The 18,964-nt window shown below is 36.6% G+C and overlaps 2 protein-coding genes across 4 annotated transcripts; one reads left to right on the top strand and one right to left on the bottom strand.

Moving 5' to 3' along the window:
* Window positions 1-1,846: 1,846 nt before the first annotated feature.
* On the top strand, window positions 1,847-10,929 carry LOC116292264 (MAM domain-containing glycosylphosphatidylinositol anchor protein 1-like). The gene is made up of 5 exons (XM_031699544.2): window positions 1,847-2,238; window positions 4,665-4,779; window positions 6,426-6,575; window positions 8,319-8,575; window positions 9,394-10,929. Exons 1-5 carry the CDS (start codon window positions 1,891-1,893, stop codon window positions 9,481-9,483), a joined length of 960 nt encoding a protein of 319 aa, XP_031555404.2. The 5' UTR covers window positions 1,847-1,890; the 3' UTR covers window positions 9,484-10,929.
* On the bottom strand, window positions 3,789-18,833 carry LOC148910649 (NACHT, LRR and PYD domains-containing protein 1b allele 1-like). 3 transcript variants are annotated; one of them, XM_089031101.1, is made up of 2 exons: window positions 16,459-18,833; window positions 3,789-4,605 (listed from the first exon to the last, which is right to left on the bottom strand). In XM_089031101.1, the coding sequence occupies exons 1-2, from the start codon at window positions 18,791-18,793 to the stop codon at window positions 4,580-4,582; spliced, it is 2,361 nt and encodes a 786-aa protein (XP_088887227.1). In that variant the 5' UTR covers window positions 18,794-18,833; the 3' UTR covers window positions 3,789-4,579. The 3 variants fall into 3 exon arrangements, with proteins under 3 accessions (XP_088887227.1, XP_088887225.1, XP_088887226.1); XM_089031100.1 differs by lacking the exon at window positions 3,789-4,605 and adding an exon at window positions 16,162-16,346; XM_089031099.1 differs by lacking the exon at window positions 3,789-4,605 and having other exon boundaries at window positions 12,618-18,833.
* Between the last annotated feature and the right edge of the window lie 131 nt (window positions 18,834-18,964).

Genomic DNA, 18,964 nt, shown 5'->3' with positions numbered 1-18,964 from the left:
TCTTTTCATACAAATTTGAATTTATAGATACTCGTGATGTTTTCTGAAAGTTTTCAAATTGAACTTGCCTAAAAGCTCGTCCAATTTTGAAAACTTAGATAACATCTCTCGTACCTATAAATTCCGAATTGTACTCGAGATCGGTCGATGTCCTATACCATAATTTCGAATTATCGAGTAATTTCCAGTAGCTTCGAGATACGAAAATGAATGTCAAAATAAACTTTGTTCATTCAATTTATGGAATATGAATGTTACGCAATCGTCCGATGCGTTTTATGTTATGTTTTTAAAATGTAGTGAGTGCCTTGAATCATAGTCCCTTTCACCAGTTCCCTACGCCATCTTGAAAGGTAGCCGTTCCTTTGCTGTGAGCTTTCAATGATATGATATGATTTACCTAGACATGAGTAAGGCGTTCAACAAAGTTGACCACACCCTTTTGCTTAACAAGTTACGCCACTTAACATTAGCTGGCAGTTTACACGACTGGTTCCGATCATACCTAAGTACCATCCTCGGCTTTACTTCGCAAGAACTCCCAGTAACATCAGGAGTGCCACAAGGGTCCATCCTTGGACCGCTGCTATTCTTATTATTTGTTAACGACTTACCTGATGTTACCAATTCATTAAGTATTGCCTGTTATGCATGACAGACAGCGCATTACCTAGTGCATTACCAACTATGCTAATAATGAACTCGATAGTTTTGGGTTGATTTCATATTTTATTGTGTTTTCCTTATAGTTTGATCAATAATTATTTGTGAAAACGTTCAAAATCTAAACATTGCTAAATGGGCTTCTACTTTTTTTGTAGTTAAAGTAATGTTCTTTTCTATAATTCAGCTACAATTAAGTCTAGTCAATTAGCTAGTCAATCAACGGCATGAGTATCCTATAAATGATTCATTTTTTCACATTTTCAAATCATCTTTAGTCAGGCCCCGTCCACACGTATCCAGAAATTTGTGTATCCGCAATTGTTTTTTTGCGGATACGGGTTGCGTCCACACGTGTACGGAAATTTTTGTGTCCGTATCCGCAAATTTTACGAAAACGGATACGTGTGGACGGTGAAAACGATTCGAATACGCTGCGTGTGGACGCAAACATTTTAGTATCCTCAAAAAGTAATTTGCGGATACAAAAATTTCCGGATACGTGTGGACGGGGCCTCAGATTGGCAATAACAAATATCCATTTGTCAAATAAACGATCAAACAATTACTTGTAGTCAATGAACACTACTTTGCATTTTAGTACAAGTTAATTTTACAGTTTTTTGCAATTGAAAGTGTTTCATTCGAAATCGATGTCAATGCATTCTTTGTCATTGCTCTGTAATTTCACGTTGCTCCTTCGTTGCTACTTGAGATAGTAGAGGTACTTGAGGTAGTGCTCTGTAATCCGGGGGGCTTATATAGTAAATGAAGTGTTTGGTATACCACTTTCAAATCGACATAATAAGTCTAATGAATCATTGTTTTCAGACTTCCATGTTTCATTGTGCGGATCAATTATAGCTAAAACTAATGTTATTTTTTTGTAGTCATTCATCACTCATCATTCAAAACTCGTGCTTCGTGTTTCATCAGGGGACTCCAAATACCTCGAACAGATGAAAGTACTGCGGCCTTGCGCTTTCATCAGTTTCTCGGTATTTGGATCCCCTGATGAAACACTCGCACTCGTATTTGATCTATTACTTCTTTAACTTAAACAATTGATGGCATCTAATTAGCGTGGTGAGTTGATCAATACCGCTTATGTCTGAATAACTAATAAATGTTTAATCATCACTAGGGATAAAACGGGTTACCTATAACAGTTTTAGTCATTTTAGATCGTTGTCTTCGAGTAAGAAGGATCCTTATCTCACTTTTGCCATGACTTGGATTACTATAGTACTATTGATATGTGCAATATACCACAGCAAATGTATTGAACACAACGACCATATGAACAAACATGATGAATTCCTGTTTAGTGCTTTTCCTGGCTCCATTTTGTCCTTTTCCATAAACGACAAAGACATCCAGAAACAAACCGCTCAAGTTCATAATAAAATGGATTGTGTCTTTACGTGCCTTGAGGTTCCTTGGTGTCTATCGATGAACTTTCAAACCACAGCCCAGAATAATGGACTTCACGTATGTGAGCTGTTATCAACCGATAAATATACTCACCCGAAGAACATGATACAAAACAACGCATTTACTCATTTCAGCATGAAGGTAAGCCCACTTCTGTAGTTATCGGAAAGACGACATAAAAAAAGAGATACGTAGGCTCTCTGCTTTCATTTTACATTGAATTTTAAAGCAATGAAAAGTGTCCTCATAGAATAAGGATACGATCAAGACCACTTTATGGGGGAGCTGAATCTTTCGCTGCCTTTAGTATCAATATAAATTTTTAATGTCTGTATTTTTATTAGCTGTTGGCTTTCAGTTTAACTTCGCAAGTTGAGCTGCACTATTGCCGTATTTACGAAGTTGAATGGCGCTAAAAAGTTTCTTTTCAAAACTTCTATTTATTATACATGATTACTTTTCCAGTGCCAAAAACGTTTCCATTTTCAAATTACTTAAATTTGATTTCCCCCCCGTAGTTTAGTACAGTGCAGATGTGTTATTCCACAGCGTGTTTGTTACTAGGGCACCACTATCACTCCTCTTATGATAGGGTTTTTTTTTTCTTTTTTTGTCTAAATGTAGTTTATATGTATGTACATGTATCTTGTCTCAGGCTGAGCTCGCGTGAACTTCGAGTCTTTTCCCAGCCTGTGCAATGTTACTAAAAGTAAATAAATAAGAAAAAATGATAATAATAATAGCAGTCTTTACATAGTAGAGTTTTACCATATTTGGGTTGTTTTTCGCGCTGAAATCTATTGTTAATGTTTCAAAGCAACACAATAGCACTACCGAGAGTTTATAAAGATATTTGTCGGTCTGAAGTGCCTTTATTTCATTCAAATATGTAGATATATATATAAAAAAAAGAAAGAAAGAAAAAAAAAAAAAGAAAGTAAAAGAAAAAAAGAAAAAAACCCGATTTAATTCGTATGAAGGTATAAATAATACATAATATATTAGCTTTATTATAATAGTTTATAAGAAACTTTCCATCCACGAACTAGACTTAGATAATATCAGGGAACGAGCTCTTGTCTTCATTTAGGAAGCATAACATTTCAAATTAGAACAAAGGCTTTAAGTGTCAAGTCAAACGTCGAACTTCACATGAGCCCAACCAAATTGAAACAATGGATAACAAGGCGGTCTTCTTTGATGTTAATAAGTTTGGTTTATGTGAAGCTCGACGTTTGATCTGAGCCTAAATCCATTTACCCTTTTTTACTGCGAAGAAAAGTTTTTTTCTGTGCCGAAAGGCGCGTTAACACCGAGCAATTTTCTCTGCAACTTGCCTGGCAAAAGTGACCGCACATGAGTGTTTACACAGTGCAATGGAGGCGCAAACGACAGCTGCAACTTGTCTCGCAACATTTTTTCAACCTGCGCTGTAGGTTACACGCTGCAATTCTCCATGCAACTCATTGTGTCGCGAGAAAACACTCAGAAATTCCTAAACATTTCTGTCATCTTCACCTCACTAAGAAATGTCATGCTTTTCCCCAGAAAACTGGTTACATAGTTTGTGATATATATATCAAGATAGCCGAATTTCGCGCTTCGTTTTAAATATCAATTCAGAATATGTCTGTCTCCGAACAAACACAAAAAAGGTTCCTACGAAGATTTTAAGTAAAAAAAAAAAAAAAACGTTCTGGCTTATTCAGAATACATCCGATCGAACTGTAACATTGTATATTGATAAATCACTGCACGATTATAAAACGTTATATCTCAGGTTTCTTAAATGGCTTTTCATTCTGAGATATTGCCTATTTTACTATAACAACCATCGAAAACTTAAAGATTCCGTCCGGGTTTAATGGATATAAGAGGCATGATCTTTTCATTTCGTTCCAAAACAGATGACTCCATGCTCTTATTGGATTTTTGAAAACTACGTTCGTCAACTTCACGTTTTGGCGCCAAAAATTTCTTGGTTTAAAAGAATTAGATTCCAATATCTCGGCAACTGCTGATATATGTCACCAAGTTCAAACTTCGGTTGGTGATTCTGAATGTTCAATAATATCTGCAGCTACAAGACTTGCCCTGCATGCCAAACTGAACTAAACATTGTTAAGAAGTTCGATGATATTATCACCTTCAACAGAGGACTAGTATCCACAACATAACATAGTCCAAGCAGAGGTTAATTAATTTTTTTGAGAGTATATCATTCCACTCAATATACATGATACATAATCCCCTTACATATATACTACAAGTTTACATTGTTTTTGCGCTAGTGTTTTCGTTTTAAAAGGAAACATCTTTATTGCTGTGAATTTTAATGAATAAGACAATAATTTTTTTATACAAAGCGGGGAAGATTTAAATAACACTGAGGTCAGCATCACAACGTATTTTGAAGAATTTTTTATCTCATTTCTTTCTTTCTTTCCTTTTCTTTTCTTCTTCTTTCTTCATTCTTCTTTTACTAGGAGAATTTATCTCTTTTTATTCCTACAGAACCAAAAATATAAGTATTTATTAAGTATTTATGGATACTTTTTTAAAAATAGAATCCTTGTGAGCAACAATCTTGTCATAATGGTGGCACCTGTATCCTTCAGAACAACAGACAGGAATATCGCTGTCAATGTACGAAACGCTTCGGCGGTACAAATTGCCTAAATGGTGAGTCCTAATATAACAAAACTTTGAAATTGTTATTCAATCATTATTCCGATCAATATTTTACAATCAAGTGCCGATACACATTGCATATTACACGACTATTTTTCGTTTGCGCTGGAAGATCATAGACTTCATTTGGAACAATTTAACAAAATTTTTCTTATTTTTCTTATGAATGCACTCAGGGCCGTAACCGGAACTTTTACAGGGAGGGTGCACATCGAATAAAATCGGACCTTTGATCGGTTTTATTACCAACACTCGTGTTATGAGTTACAATTCAAAAACCTTCTAAGCCAAAATTCAACGCAACAAATAGAACTGATTTGCTCCAAGCGTGTGGTTCTCACACAGTGTGAGGTACAAATTGATGTTTTCATCTCATTTCTAAAGCAATTCATGACAACTGGCTAAAAAGAATGAACTAGAAAATGTATGTTTTTAAAACTCTATGGTAATGAACACCCCTGAATGAAAACTTTTTTACTTGAGGCACAAACGATCTGCAGCGCTGGAGTGGATAAGAGCCAATAGGAAATGTTTACGCTATTCTAGTTTGTAAAAACTGATATTGGCAAACGTTATATTTTTGATCAAATTTTCTTGATTTTTTACAATCAAAACGGTTGTCCATTATATTACTTATTTCATTATTCAAGTATTCATTTTATTATTCCTTCAGACATGTTCTGGCGCAGGTATCCCATGCAAGCGCAGAGTTAGTGAAATGAGGTTACTGAATTAATAGAATGAGATGACTGTTAGTTCATTTTGAAGGCTTAAAAAATCTTCTTCAGAAAATGTTCACTAGAATAATTAGAAAGCTCCAAAAGACTCAAAGCCCTATGACATGCCATAATATTTTTTTCTGCAAATCCTACGAATCATGAATCATACAAGTTTTAGTTGATTTTACAATCATTTCATTTCTTATTCTGTAAACGCATATAGACTCTGCGTAACACGTTCTAAGAACGTTATATTATTATTATTAACTAAACTACCACAATCCTTTTCAACATCTCTTTTTATATATTTTTATATCCAACGGGTCGAGTCGTTGGTTCGAGCCCTACGGTCGTCACATGTGAATTGAGTTTGTTTGATGTGTTGTTCTCTCCTATGCTACGAGAGTTTTCTCCGGGTTCTCCGGTTTCCTCCCTCCGTAACGATCTACATGTTAGCATATCTTCAGGTGCGGATCCAGGAATTTGTTCAGGGAGGGGTGCTGCGCACAAAGTTAACCCAGGGAAGGGTGCACCCCTTAGAATCAAAGGGAAAAAACAATATTGATTATCTGACAAAGTCGAACCAGGGAGGGGTGCGCACCCCCTGCAACCCTCCCCTGGATCCGCCCCTGATCTTTGAAGCCGTGTAACCGTCATCTCATTATAAATTCAGTAACGTTATAATTATGATCTTCACTTATTCTGCGCTTGGGCTACCTGTGGTTCTGAGAATACGAAATTATAAAACAGAAACTCGGGATCGGATTTAAAAGAACGACTCATTCAAATCTTGAATCCTGATTTTTCTGAATGTGGTTTTTATTATTATTTTATATAACAACGTTCTTGCACTTATCAATTGATAAAAACAACGACAAATAATGATAAACAGCCTCCCCCTTTTATCTCTCTCTTTAGGTAATCCTGCATATTGTGACTTTGAAATCGACAGATGCCTGTGGACAACCGACCCACAAAACACTTACAGGTGGAGACGTAAAAAAGGATCCACACCCAGCGTAAAAACTGGTCCTTCTGGTGATATAACAAAAGATTTGAGCGAGACAGGTTAGAACTGTTTGATTTTACTCACCAACTCGCTTCTTATTGGCCGAGAGCCGAGAGTCCTCAGCCAATTCAAGATATCGTGTTAACTGGACATGATAAATGTAATATCTGTAGGTTTTGCTTCAGATATCAGTTACATTTATCATGTCAAGTTCATTCACATTCACATCGGAAGTACGTTAAAATTCGTTTGCTATTTCTTTAAAAGCAAAATTGCCCTGTAACACTATGACGTCACATCAAAACAATCTATTGTTTTAACGCTAAGGATCATGGTCGCCAGAGAGGGCAAAATAGCAGCAAAACGAATTAAATCACAATAAAAAATGGTTAATTAGACGGGGAAAGGTGATAACAGATAAATGTTGTACTAAATATCCCGAACGAAAGAAAATTTCTCCTTAATTCCTATCATTGTTGCCCATGTAAACAAGCTGTGCCGTCATGTTATAGGTCAAGTAAACATTTATTCTTAGTTTACGAAATGTATGGATAAAACCCTGATTTTTGAATATGGTTTTCGCATGACATGACGGCTTTGGAAGATAAGACGGCCTTATTGCCTTTACGATATCACACTCGACCTCACACCCAATAATTGTTAAATACTGAAGCTTCCATATCTCTTTAAAGAATCCTAGTTAACCAAAATGCACTACGCACCGGAAACAATTCAATGTTATGCAATGCGCCATTTTCTCATCTCGAACGATGTAAAAAATAATAAAGGATTTTGGCTAACTACGAGAATTTAAATGAAACAGAGGGTAAAATGTTTTCCTCCAAAGTTCAAAGAGTTTAAATAACTATTTTGTACGTATTCCAGTAACGGCCCTCATTTAAGTTACTGAAGGCGAATTTGATGAACTACATTACAACGCACCGAAACGGCCGTTTCTGAAATAAGTACGTGCAATGACCTTTTGACCACTGGAGGGAAAAAACATTTTAGCAGCAAAGGAACAATAACGCGGAACAAGCTTAACGACCGTTTCTTTGATTCACCGTCCTCAAACAATGTAAAGCCAAGTTCGATTGTCTAGTTAATGAAATGCTCTTCATATAAGAAATAAGACCTTCTTTAAATGTCCAATTAGACTCACTTAAAGCGAAGGTATTCATTTAGTTGAACATGTACGAAGACTCCCATGAGGATTTACAGAATTTTATGTATTCAACTTAATACTTTGCTTTACTTTTACTCTTGAAAATGACGCCGGAGGGCGTCGAAACGTTGAGTATACTAGTCTTCAATTTTATTTTAAAAATTTCAAATAGTAAGAGGGGGGATAGAATGATCCAGCCACTTTAGGTGTCCTGGTACCTAAGACCGTGAGACTGAGTGAAAGAGCAGAAATATTGATGACATCATCATTATGTATTTCAAACAATGTGGCCGCTAAATAAACCAACAAACCAGTACGTTTTCAACTTTTATTAGATCCAAGTTTTCCGCTTCTTGGCGATAGAAGACACGCTCCTTAGGGCGTAATGTTTTCCCATTTCAGACCATTGTAGAATAAGATTTCTTTGCTTGAGTGTCCATATTCATGTCTCTTCTCATGTACAACCGATGAAAAAAATTAGAAATGCATAATACACTAAAGAATGTCCGGCGCTTGGTCTTAAATGAGAGCTTTAGTCCCAATCCGAAAAGGTCTATAAAGCTGCACACCTTCTGTTGTATGACTCATTTTTTTGCCAACACAGTTCATGAAAGGCAAAAATTTATTATTGTTTAAGGTTTTTACGTCTACGCTGAGGCTTCAGGTCCAGCGCCAAGAAAGGCAACAGAGCTTCGAAGTCCGGTATTTACCGCTAATTCTGGACGATGTCTCCAGTTTGCATACCACATGTATGGATCAACCATGGGGTCATTGAAAGTCTATGTAATAGATATCCACACAGGAACAAAGAATATGATTTTTACGAAGAGCGGTAACCAGGGACAGCAGTGGTATAGGAAAAGTGTAACTGTTACAAGCCCTAATGATTATAAGGTATCATATATGTGAATTGTATATTGAACAAATGAAACAGCATTTTCCGTGCTCCGTTCAGTGATAAAGCACGCAGGAAGTAACGTAAGCACAAAAGAAGTGTAAGGAGAAGCACGAGTCGAAGGGAAATGCTTCTCGAACTTCTTGAGTGCTTGCGGCGCTTCCTAAGCACTTTATTACTGAACGGAGCACGGAAAAAGCCGTTTTATTCGTTTTATTAAATACATACTAAATTTGTTTTGGTATTGAATTTATTTGCGCAAAAAGAAAGACGGTCGCAGGATCTAGCAGCACTTCGCGCGCGCGGATGGCGTCAGCACTGTGCTCCGTTCACTAATAAAGCACAGTTTTCGACCAATCGGCGCGCACGTACTATCCTAACTATATAATAATACTTCAACAAGCAAATACTAGGGAAAAAATCCAGGCTGGATTCAAACCCGTGACATTTTCAGTGTTTGCTAGTTAGTCGCTCGAAGCAACTGTGCTAACGTATAATTATCGGAATAGATTCTTTAATCAAAAAAAATATAGATCGTTAGCAGAGTACGTAGTTTTCCATGTACCTTCTCACGGTCCACATGTACCTTTATGTATGCTAATGATTTATTTGATTGACGGCAGTGTATTACCGAATTTTCACGTCACGACAGTTGTCTCGATCAGGGCGTTTAATAAAGAGGATGTCTGCTTCAAGCATTGCGCTTCCCTTCATCTGTACTCATCTACTGCTGCGCCCCACCCGTATATGATATGTCCTGCTTGTCAAAACCACTAACCAGATTCAACATCATGTATTCTTAACATCTTACAAACAGGTCGTGTTCGAAGTCATCAAGGGAAGCGACTATGCTAGTGACGTAGCCTTGGATGATATGTTACTTGAAGATGGTGGGTGCACTGCCTAAGGCCCAACGAGTACTACCGCATGCACATTCTTGAACGGCTGGCCCTACAACTTTACTTCATAAACCGTATTACACGTGATCTTACTCACATCAGGGCCCGGTTGTACGAAGCCTGGATAGCGCTATCCGATAAATAAATCTTACTCAGTGGATAAATTTATTGCATAACAGCATCGACTTATACACTGGATAAGGATTTATACGCCGGATAGCGCTACCAAGGCTTCGTACAACTGGGCCAAGGTGATTATCATCATTAAACCTACTAATGGTATATCAAGAATCCTGTGCTCTGATTGGCTGAGGAACTAGTAGTCTATTAGTGAAAATAAAATGAATATCTATATATTGATATATCGGGTGCATTATGGGTAATTTTCAAATCAAAAATTGCTTTAATAAAGGTTAAATATAATGTTTTTGTTAAAATGTAATCATAGTGTACAGTGTGAGCACTAATATTAATTATTTGGCAGACTTTTGGTTGCGCGCAGTATGCGCGTGCAAAAAACAACAACAACGTCAACAAAACCGATGAAATGAAGGATTCTAAAAATAGAATGTTTTGTCTTAAACTTTATCATTAGCCTTTTCTTGCTTTTTTATTCCTATTCTTAACGATTGTACCTACACCTAATTGCAAGAACCTTTGTACTTTAGTGGGAAAGGAATTAACTAAAAGACAAAAGGAGGAGTTCAGCTTTAGTGATTTTCTTTGCCTTTTGATTACTTCCTGTCCCACTAAAATACAAATGTTGTATTTTCGTATAACAACGTTCTTGCTGTTAGGTGTATATAGATCAGTGCTTGTAATCAGTATTGCTGACGACGAGAGTTGAATAGACCTATCCCGAATTCGCTTGACTGACCAGGAAACAATGGTTTGAACTTGAGACTGAACTTGATTCTTTTATTCATCAAGTTCAACCTCGACTTGAAACCATTGTTTCGTGACCAGACAAGCGAATTCGGGATAGGTCTATTGCAGTCTTGGAACATGTTTAAATAAAGCGGTAGGAAGTATCGGTTGAATAGCGTTGTCTATTAAACTTATAGCAAGTTTGCTATTAATGAGACCTTTTGGAAAAATAGAATCATTAATATTCAGATTCTAAAAATAGCATAAAAGAGTGCTCAGATCAATTCCTCTTTCCAACATTCAGTACTTCTGTTAAATGTCAAATTTCTGGATGCCTTAGTTTTGAACACCATCAATGAACCTTCAAATTCATCGGTACTTTGAAAGAGTCTCTTGGCTGATCAGAGGGTTCATTGTAGGTCATTGTAGGTCATTGTGGGTCATTGTGGGTCATTGTAGGTCATTGTAGGTCATTATTGTAGGTCATTGTAGGTCATTGTGGGTCATTGTAGGTCATTCTTAGTTTTAGTAACTACGGTCAGATAGCTGAGATAACGACCTTCAATAAATAAAGCTTAATTATTGTCATTATTATTACTATTATTGTTTTTATGCAAATCTTTTCTTTCTCTCTTAAAAACACATGTTAATACATAGCAAGAAACACTTTGGGAACCCGTACTTACTAAAAGGCGCAATGAGCTACAATGACCTACAATGACCTACAATCTTCTAATCCCCCAGGCTATAATAATGATTGGTCCCTAGCTTATTTGCATAGAGTAAGGGACAGGAAGGTACATTTTTACTGAGGTGCTTCAGAGACGAGTGGGTCATCAGTGAAAGTTTGACCTTCAGTAAAAGATCAATATTTTTAATGTCCATTCATGAATATTAACTGCCCCACCCCCCCCCCCCCCCCATACACCATAAAGAACTATTTTTTGACCCTCCTTAATTATTAGGGGTTGCAATTATTTTTGCGTTATTACCACCATGTGACATCTCCCCTAGCCTCCAGTTGCCTAAAAACATTGCCCCCCCCCCCGCCCCCTAAATCTTCTAATCACCCAGGCTATAAGGGCAAATTTTATGGAGTAATCTCCACAATGATGAAAGGAAAGACGACAGACATAAAAATAAACTCAGAGTCTTTCGTCAGTTCAAAACGGATTATAACTTTGAAGAATATTTAAGTCAAGTCACCAATATTAAGCACAGAGTGGCGCTTACAAAATTAAGAATTAGTAACCATAAGCTTGAAGTAGAAACGGGGAGGTATAAGAGGCCTTATCTCATTTACGATGAAAGGATTTGCCCAGTGTGTAAGTCGGAAGTAGAAAACGAAAAACACTTTCTAGTTTGGTGTCCACTATATAACTCTCATAGAAACGACTTAAGAGAGTTCATAGAAAAAAACACCAGCATTAATTTCAAAAATATGAGCGCTGACAGTCGTTTTATGTTCTTAATCAATTCAAAATCAGCGTCTCTACAAAGAGCCATATCAGCATACATTCATCAATGTATGCTGATACGTGAAAATGAATTAAGAAAATTATCTAATACATAGTATATATATATATACCTATAATATATTTGGAATCAAACACTCATGTACTATTAGTATAAGGTGCCAAATAAAATTGTATTGTATTGTATATTGTAATAATGATTGGTCCCTAGCTTATTTGCATAGAGTGAGGGACAGGAAGGCACATTTTTACTGAGGTGCTTTAGAGACGAGTGGGTCATCAGTGAAAGTTTGACCTTCAGTAAAAGATCAATATTTTAAATGTTCATTCATGAATATTAACTGCCCCACCCCCCCATTCCCCATAAGGAACTATTTTTTGACCCTCCTTCATTATTAGGGGTTGCAATTATTTTTGTGTTATTACCACCATGTTACATCTCCCCTCCAGTTGCCTAAAAACATTGCCCCCTCCCCCGGCCCCTAAATCTTCTAATCACCCAGGCTATGATAATGATTGGTCCCTAGCTTATTTGCATAGAGTGAGGGACAGGAAGGTACATTTTTACTGAGGTGCTTTAGAGAGTAGGGTCATCAGTGAAACTTTGACCTTCAGTGGAGGATCAATCCTGTGTTTTTGAATGTCCATTCATGTTTTCAGCTATTTTCTGAAAAATGTTTAATTAAAATGTTTTCATCCCCCCCCCCCCCCACCCTCCCTCTTCACCTACATAAAACATACCTTGCTAATACCTACTTCGATTATATTACTTCAAATGACATGAAAATAGAGACTGCAAATTACATTTATCTTATATTTTATTGAACTTGACAAGTGCTACAATTACATGTACAAACTTAAAAGTTATGTTGGTTTTCTGATTCTATTGAAAATAAAACTATCTTTTTATTTTTATTTTAATTGAGGGTTTATCAGGTACATGTACTATACTTGAAAGTGATATTTCCTCCATTATTATTGAGTATGCAGCAAGCAAATTTAACAAAATCTAATCTTTAGTGCAGTTTATAGTTGTCATGCAGGATAACATTTTGCAAATTTTCAATACCTTTCTTGATAAGGCTTTTAGGTTAAGGAATTACTACGCTTAATCTAGTAAGTTCAGGCCAGCCGCTAGGAGTAGTTCGGTGTTTCGAATGAACAAACCCCCACCCTCTCCCTCTCCACCTTTGTAGGAGTATGAAATAATGTTTAGCGCTATCCTAGTTATTCAAGAAATGGCATAACAAAGATAGGTAGAAAAACGAACCTCCCGTTTCAAGATCCTAGCAACGGGCCTGCAGTTTACAATCCTTGTTTTTCAGTACATCACAGAAGTATGATATACCTAGATCAGTAAGCTTAAAGTTTTCATCATTTTCATACAATTGAAGTATAAATATTGCATTTGTATTTTAAGTTTTATCTGATGACTTAAAGAATTTAATTGTTAAGACATGGGAATAACAAGTTATTCTGTTAATTTGCAGTTCACATGCTTCAATACCTTACAAACACATAATATTTCTTTATCTGCTATATCTTGTATGAACGTCGAGCTTCATAAGTTTGCAATTTTTATTTTTAAGTGCAATGTGGTAATATCGCATGGTAAGTGGTAATCGACTTTACAAGTGCTCAAATGAACCCAATGCACCTAGGCATAATATTTTTCCATTTCAGATCATATTCATGTGTCTTGTCATGCATAACCAGTAAACAAAGAGATGATACTCTAGGGAATGACATGTGGTTTGAAATGGGAAAACAGTGGATTAGGTCTATTACAAGCTTTTAAAAGTTATGTTGATTTTCTTATCCCTAGAAACAAAGCTATCGTTCTATTTTGATTATTGAAGGCTGTCTAAAAAGTAACATACTTGAAAGTCTTATTTCCTCAACCTGGCCAGATTCATCCTTAATAGCCAAGACCCTGTTGTTATCATGATTCAAAATACTGCACGTTTTCAGCAAATGTTAATTTTGTGTTGTTTGGAGGTTCCAGAGTAAGCTCTTCAATTTTACAGTTTTCATGCAGGATAGCCTTTTCCAAGTCCTTAAGGATACTTGTTGTTCCCTTATCTCTTTGTAAGAGTGTCAGTTTGGTAAGTTTACAATTTTTATGTTTGAGTGCTTTACAAATTTGTGAACATGCATGTGATATGCTAACTTCATGTCTCAACAACAGGTCTGTCAGCTTACAGTTTTCATCCACAAGAGCATCATATAACTAATATATTCTTTAGAAATTGCCTATTCAATTGTTCGTTGATGTGTAAATTCCTTTCATTGCTGCAGACTGTAGTCAAATTCTAAAGAATAATTACACGCTGACGAGGCTGAGGTTGAGTAACGGGATCCGTGAAATGGCCTATTACAAGCTTTAAAAAGTTAGGTTGGATTTCTGATTCTTAGAAATATAACTTCTATAATCTATAATTATCTTTCTATTTTGATTTTGTATGGGTTTCCATCAAACGCCATACTTGAAAGTGCTATTTCCTCATACTGACTGTCAGAGTCACCCTTTTTAGCTAAGACTTGGTGGCCATTAACACTAATTATACTGCATGTAACTTCGTGAACCTCACTCGAAAAATCAATACATTCGAATGTTATTGGAAGAGTGGTATAGCTGTGTAATCGTAAGCAGGGGCCATCTCCGCAGTACAGAGTCAGCTCTCTGATTTTACAGTTTATATGAGTAAGGGCACTTTGCAAATTAATTCCTATCCAGGATCCTACTTAGGACCCTGCTCATTAATTATTAGGATCCTGCTCAAGATCCTACCCAGGATCCTACTCAGGATCTTAATTCCTATCCAGGATCCTACTTAGGATCCTGCTCATTACTTTATTAGGATCCTGCTCAAGATCCTACCCAGGATCCTACTCAGGATCTTAATTCCTATCCAGGATCCTACTTAGGACCCTGCTCATTAATTATTAGGATCCTGCTCAAGATCCTACCCAGGATCCTACTCAGGATCTTAATTCCTATCCAGGATCCTACTTAGGACCCTGCTCATTAATTATTAGGATCCTGCTCAAGATCCTACCCAGGATCCTACTCAGGATCTCAATACCTGTCCAGGATCCTACTTAGGATCCTGCTCATTACTTTATTAGGATCCTGCTCAAGATCCTACCCAGGATCCTACTTAGGATCTCAATACCTGTCCAGGATCCTACTTAGGATCCTGCTTCCTATCCAGGATCTTACTTAGGATCTTGATACTCTATAGGATCCTATTTCTATTCAGGATCTTATTCAGGATCTTATTTAGGATCCTAATCCTAAATAGGATCCTATATAAGATCTTATTCCTAAACAGGATCCTATAGGATCCTATAGGATCCTACAGGATCCTGTAGGATCTTGGTCAGGTTTTGCACCAGGGAATCTTTCTATTTTGATTTTGTATGGGTTTCCCTCAAACGCCATACTTGAAAGTGCTATTTCCTCATACTGACTGTCAGAGTCACCCTTTTTAGCTAAGACTTGGTGGCCATTAACACTAATTATACTGCATGTAACTTCGTGAACCTCACTCGAAAAATCAATACATTCGAATGTTATTGGAAGAGTGGTATAGCTGTGTAATCGTAAGCAGGGGCCATCTCCGCAGTACAGAGTCAGCTCTCTGATTTTACAGTTTATATGAGTAAGGGCACTTTGCAAATTCTCAATACCCTGCTTTGTTAGGGAATTAGAGGCTGGACAAACAAGACTTAACTTGGTAAGTTTACAGTCTTTGTGTATAAGTGCATCACAAAGGTGTGGTACATCTGCATCTGTGATGCAAAGACCTTCATTGAAGACAGATATAAATATCTGACTATTCGTATTTTTAGGTAATCCATATATAATTTCATGATCATTAACTATGCTTAAATAATATATATCACAAACATTACCAACCATATGTAATTCTTCAAATTTGCAACTCACACTTTTCAATGCCTCACAAAGACATAATATGTCTTCATCTCTCAGAATAGAATGTATCAATGTTAAATTAGTAAGTTTACAATTTTTATGTTTAACTGCTTCACATAAATGTGATATAGATGAAGATGAATAAGAGAAGCTTAATTTCAGGTCTGTCAGCTTACAGTTGTCATCCACAAGAGCGTTATATAAGTTTTGACTTATACTTTCATCTTGATTTCCATTGCTTCCTTTATCTAAGTGGAGCTTAGTAAGATTACAATTTTTGTGTTTCAATGCATTGATAAGTTTCATTAATTCACCTTCAGGTATATCATCAATTGATAACCCTGTAAGTTTACATTTTTCATCCATGAGAGCATCACAAAGGTATGAATAACCTTTTTGAGATATGTCAGGATTTCCATCGAGATGTAACTGGGACAGATTACATGTCTCAGCTGTTTTCATTGCATCAAGTATCGTAATCAGGCCTTGATCACTAATGTCACAACATGTGAGATATAATGCTTGTGGTCCCCCTGCCTTAATCAACTTTGAGAGTTCTGAACACCCACGATCTCCCAATGGATTCCAACTAACATTAAGATATTCTAAATTATCAATGTGTTTGACAAAATACACTATTGCAGTGCAATCAACTGGAGAAAGACTGAGATTTTCAAATTCAATTTGATTGGTGAACTTACTGTTTGACTTGAGCTCAGCAGCTGCTCTCTCTGCAGAACTGATATCATTTGCTTCATAGAAACATTTCATCATGAGTAAAGCCATATTTCTATTGTCTCTGTCATGACTATTGACTAACAAGCCATCTTGAAGATTCTTTACAAACACTTCATTTACAACGGCTTCATTACCTCTAAGTAGTCCTGCCACAAACTGGATTACCAGATGCCATTTTTCATCTTTAGCTGTTGAAGATATAAACTGCTGGATATCTTGAGGATCCATTTTTGCAATTCCTCTTGCAGCAACGAATTCTTGCATTGTCAAATGGATAAAGCAAAATTGAGGCTTGTAAGTAAATGGGGCATTTTCTACATCTTGCAAGCGGTTCAGCAATCCACAGTTTTCCATTCCCTGCACTTCTTCTAATTCAAATACCAGTCGTTTCTCATCAATTCCTTTCTTGGCCAATTTCTCAAGTTTTGACAGCATTTGTTCTACTGAACTAGAAAATGTCCCATTAGATGTAAGGTCACTCCGTTTCAAAGTTTTGCCCTGATATTCAGGGTGATGTTTGAAAATGAACAATCTTAATGCTCCTTCATAGATATCTGTAAGTGTGGTTGTCAAGACAGCACCTTGTGAATAGCTGGTTGTAAGTTCCATAATCTTTTTCAAAAGAGAACAAACTATGAAACAGTTAACAGGAATGTAGCATAAATTTAACAGGTTTAAATTGCTTTGAACATGCTGCCAGACTCTTTCTATTACACTTTCGTCATCCTGGAAAAACTTTGCACAATATTCTTTCACTTTTTCAGTAGAAAACCCCAATATTCCTACTTCTCTGTCAAATTTCAGACCGCCAACGCTATTTATTGCAAAAGGTCTTGCAGTTGTGAGCACTGTAGCTCCAAGGAGGATTTTGCCTGTAACTAGTTTCACATAAAGAGCAGCAAAAGGCATAACATCTGTAACACCATTCCCAGGATGTCTATTCTCCTCATCCATGCACTTCTCATGGTCTTTGAATTCATCCAAGCCATCAAACACCAGAAGTATCTCGTCAGGGTGTTCAATTATCCACTGAAATATTTCTGCATCTAGCTCTCCCTCTGAATAAACACTATGACTTAGTAATGTTTGAAGGGACATGCTTTTCATTTCTTCAGAATTGAAATTTCTAAAATGAAATAAAAACAAAAGACGAAATTTTTTAGGTTCTTCTTGTTTCTCCTCTCTCTTACTCAATTCTCTTAAGAGTTTCTTGCACAACAAAGTTTTTCCAATCCCAGGGCAGCCAACAATAAGAATTTTACGAGGATCATTGCTGTCTTCATTGGGAACGAACAAATCCTCCAGTTTGTTAAGTCTAATTGAATTTTTTGGAGATTTGACATATTCTTCCATTATTCTAAGCTTGTCCATTCTTTCCATGTCTAAATCAGGAGTTGCTCTTCCAGTGTGAATGATAAGGTTCACATACACGTCATCTAGGTTCTTGCAGCCTTCATTTTCACCTGGTGATGGAGGAACTATTGGGTCTAATACTTGTGTATCTTTAATAATTCGTCTGCGTTGTCTCATTGTGTATTCATTCATTCTGCTTGGAGTTATTCTTCTATTAAACAAATGCCTTTGACAAAATTCACCGTCATTCATAAAGTTCTTATCCAAACATGCCTTTCTTATTAGATATGCTATTTCTCCAGCAACAAAACATGCAAATATCGTATTAACAATGCACGCTGTCATTGCATAGACATCTTTGTCTGACCCCACGGAATTCGTACAGTCGATAAAAGATGAATTGTTAAACGTCATGTTGGCCTCTGGAACTTTTGATTCCGTTAACTTCTTCTCACAAACGAAACTAGTAGGAAAACCAGAAGGATAAAGCACAACTTTCTGTAATACAATGAACAGAATGCCCAAAATGAGTCGTACAAGTAGCTGAGTAAGATAACAGTTGAAGACTCTTCGAGTTGTTATTCTTTGTCTTGGGTGAGGATTCTCCGTATCTATCTTGCTGGCTCGTTCTACTTCTTCTACTCGAGATTTAACACAGCACGTGCTATAAACGATGCTAATCAATGTCAGAATTAAGAAGGATGAGGGTACAAATCCCCACAAAGGTAAAGGCATGTTGTACTGTTGGTCGTACTGATCGAAACAAGTACCTTGAAGGGCAGGACACCTTGACCCAACATTACAGTGAAAATTTCGTCTTTCACTCGATCTCAAGATTCCTATACTTGTAGAGAATGCTGCTACGCCAATAGCACAAAATACAGCTACAATATAGCCGTAAAAACTGAATGTGGTAGGAGATAAAAGTCCCTTCAAACTCTCCATTTGAACTGATGCAAGAGACCTTTACGGTCTGCTTGCAAAGCAGCTGCTGTTTGTTATTGCGGGAACACCCTCTCCACAGGGGGCCCAATACACCAAAAAAAAAAAAAAAATCTATTCACATTTTGTCATCAGAAAGCTAAAATCTAAATTGCAGCATCACACAAAACTGTT

Source organism: Actinia tenebrosa, unplaced genomic scaffold (genome assembly GCF_029948245.1).
Source record: "Actinia tenebrosa isolate PJP-AT-01 unplaced genomic scaffold, QUT_ActTen_1.0 PGA_scaffold16__25_contigs__length_10494907, whole genome shotgun sequence".
NCBI lineage: Eukaryota > Metazoa > Cnidaria > Anthozoa > Actiniaria > Actiniidae > Actinia > Actinia tenebrosa.
Note: the sequence above shows the minus strand (reverse complement) of the source record. Positions and strands in the feature narration are given on the sequence as shown.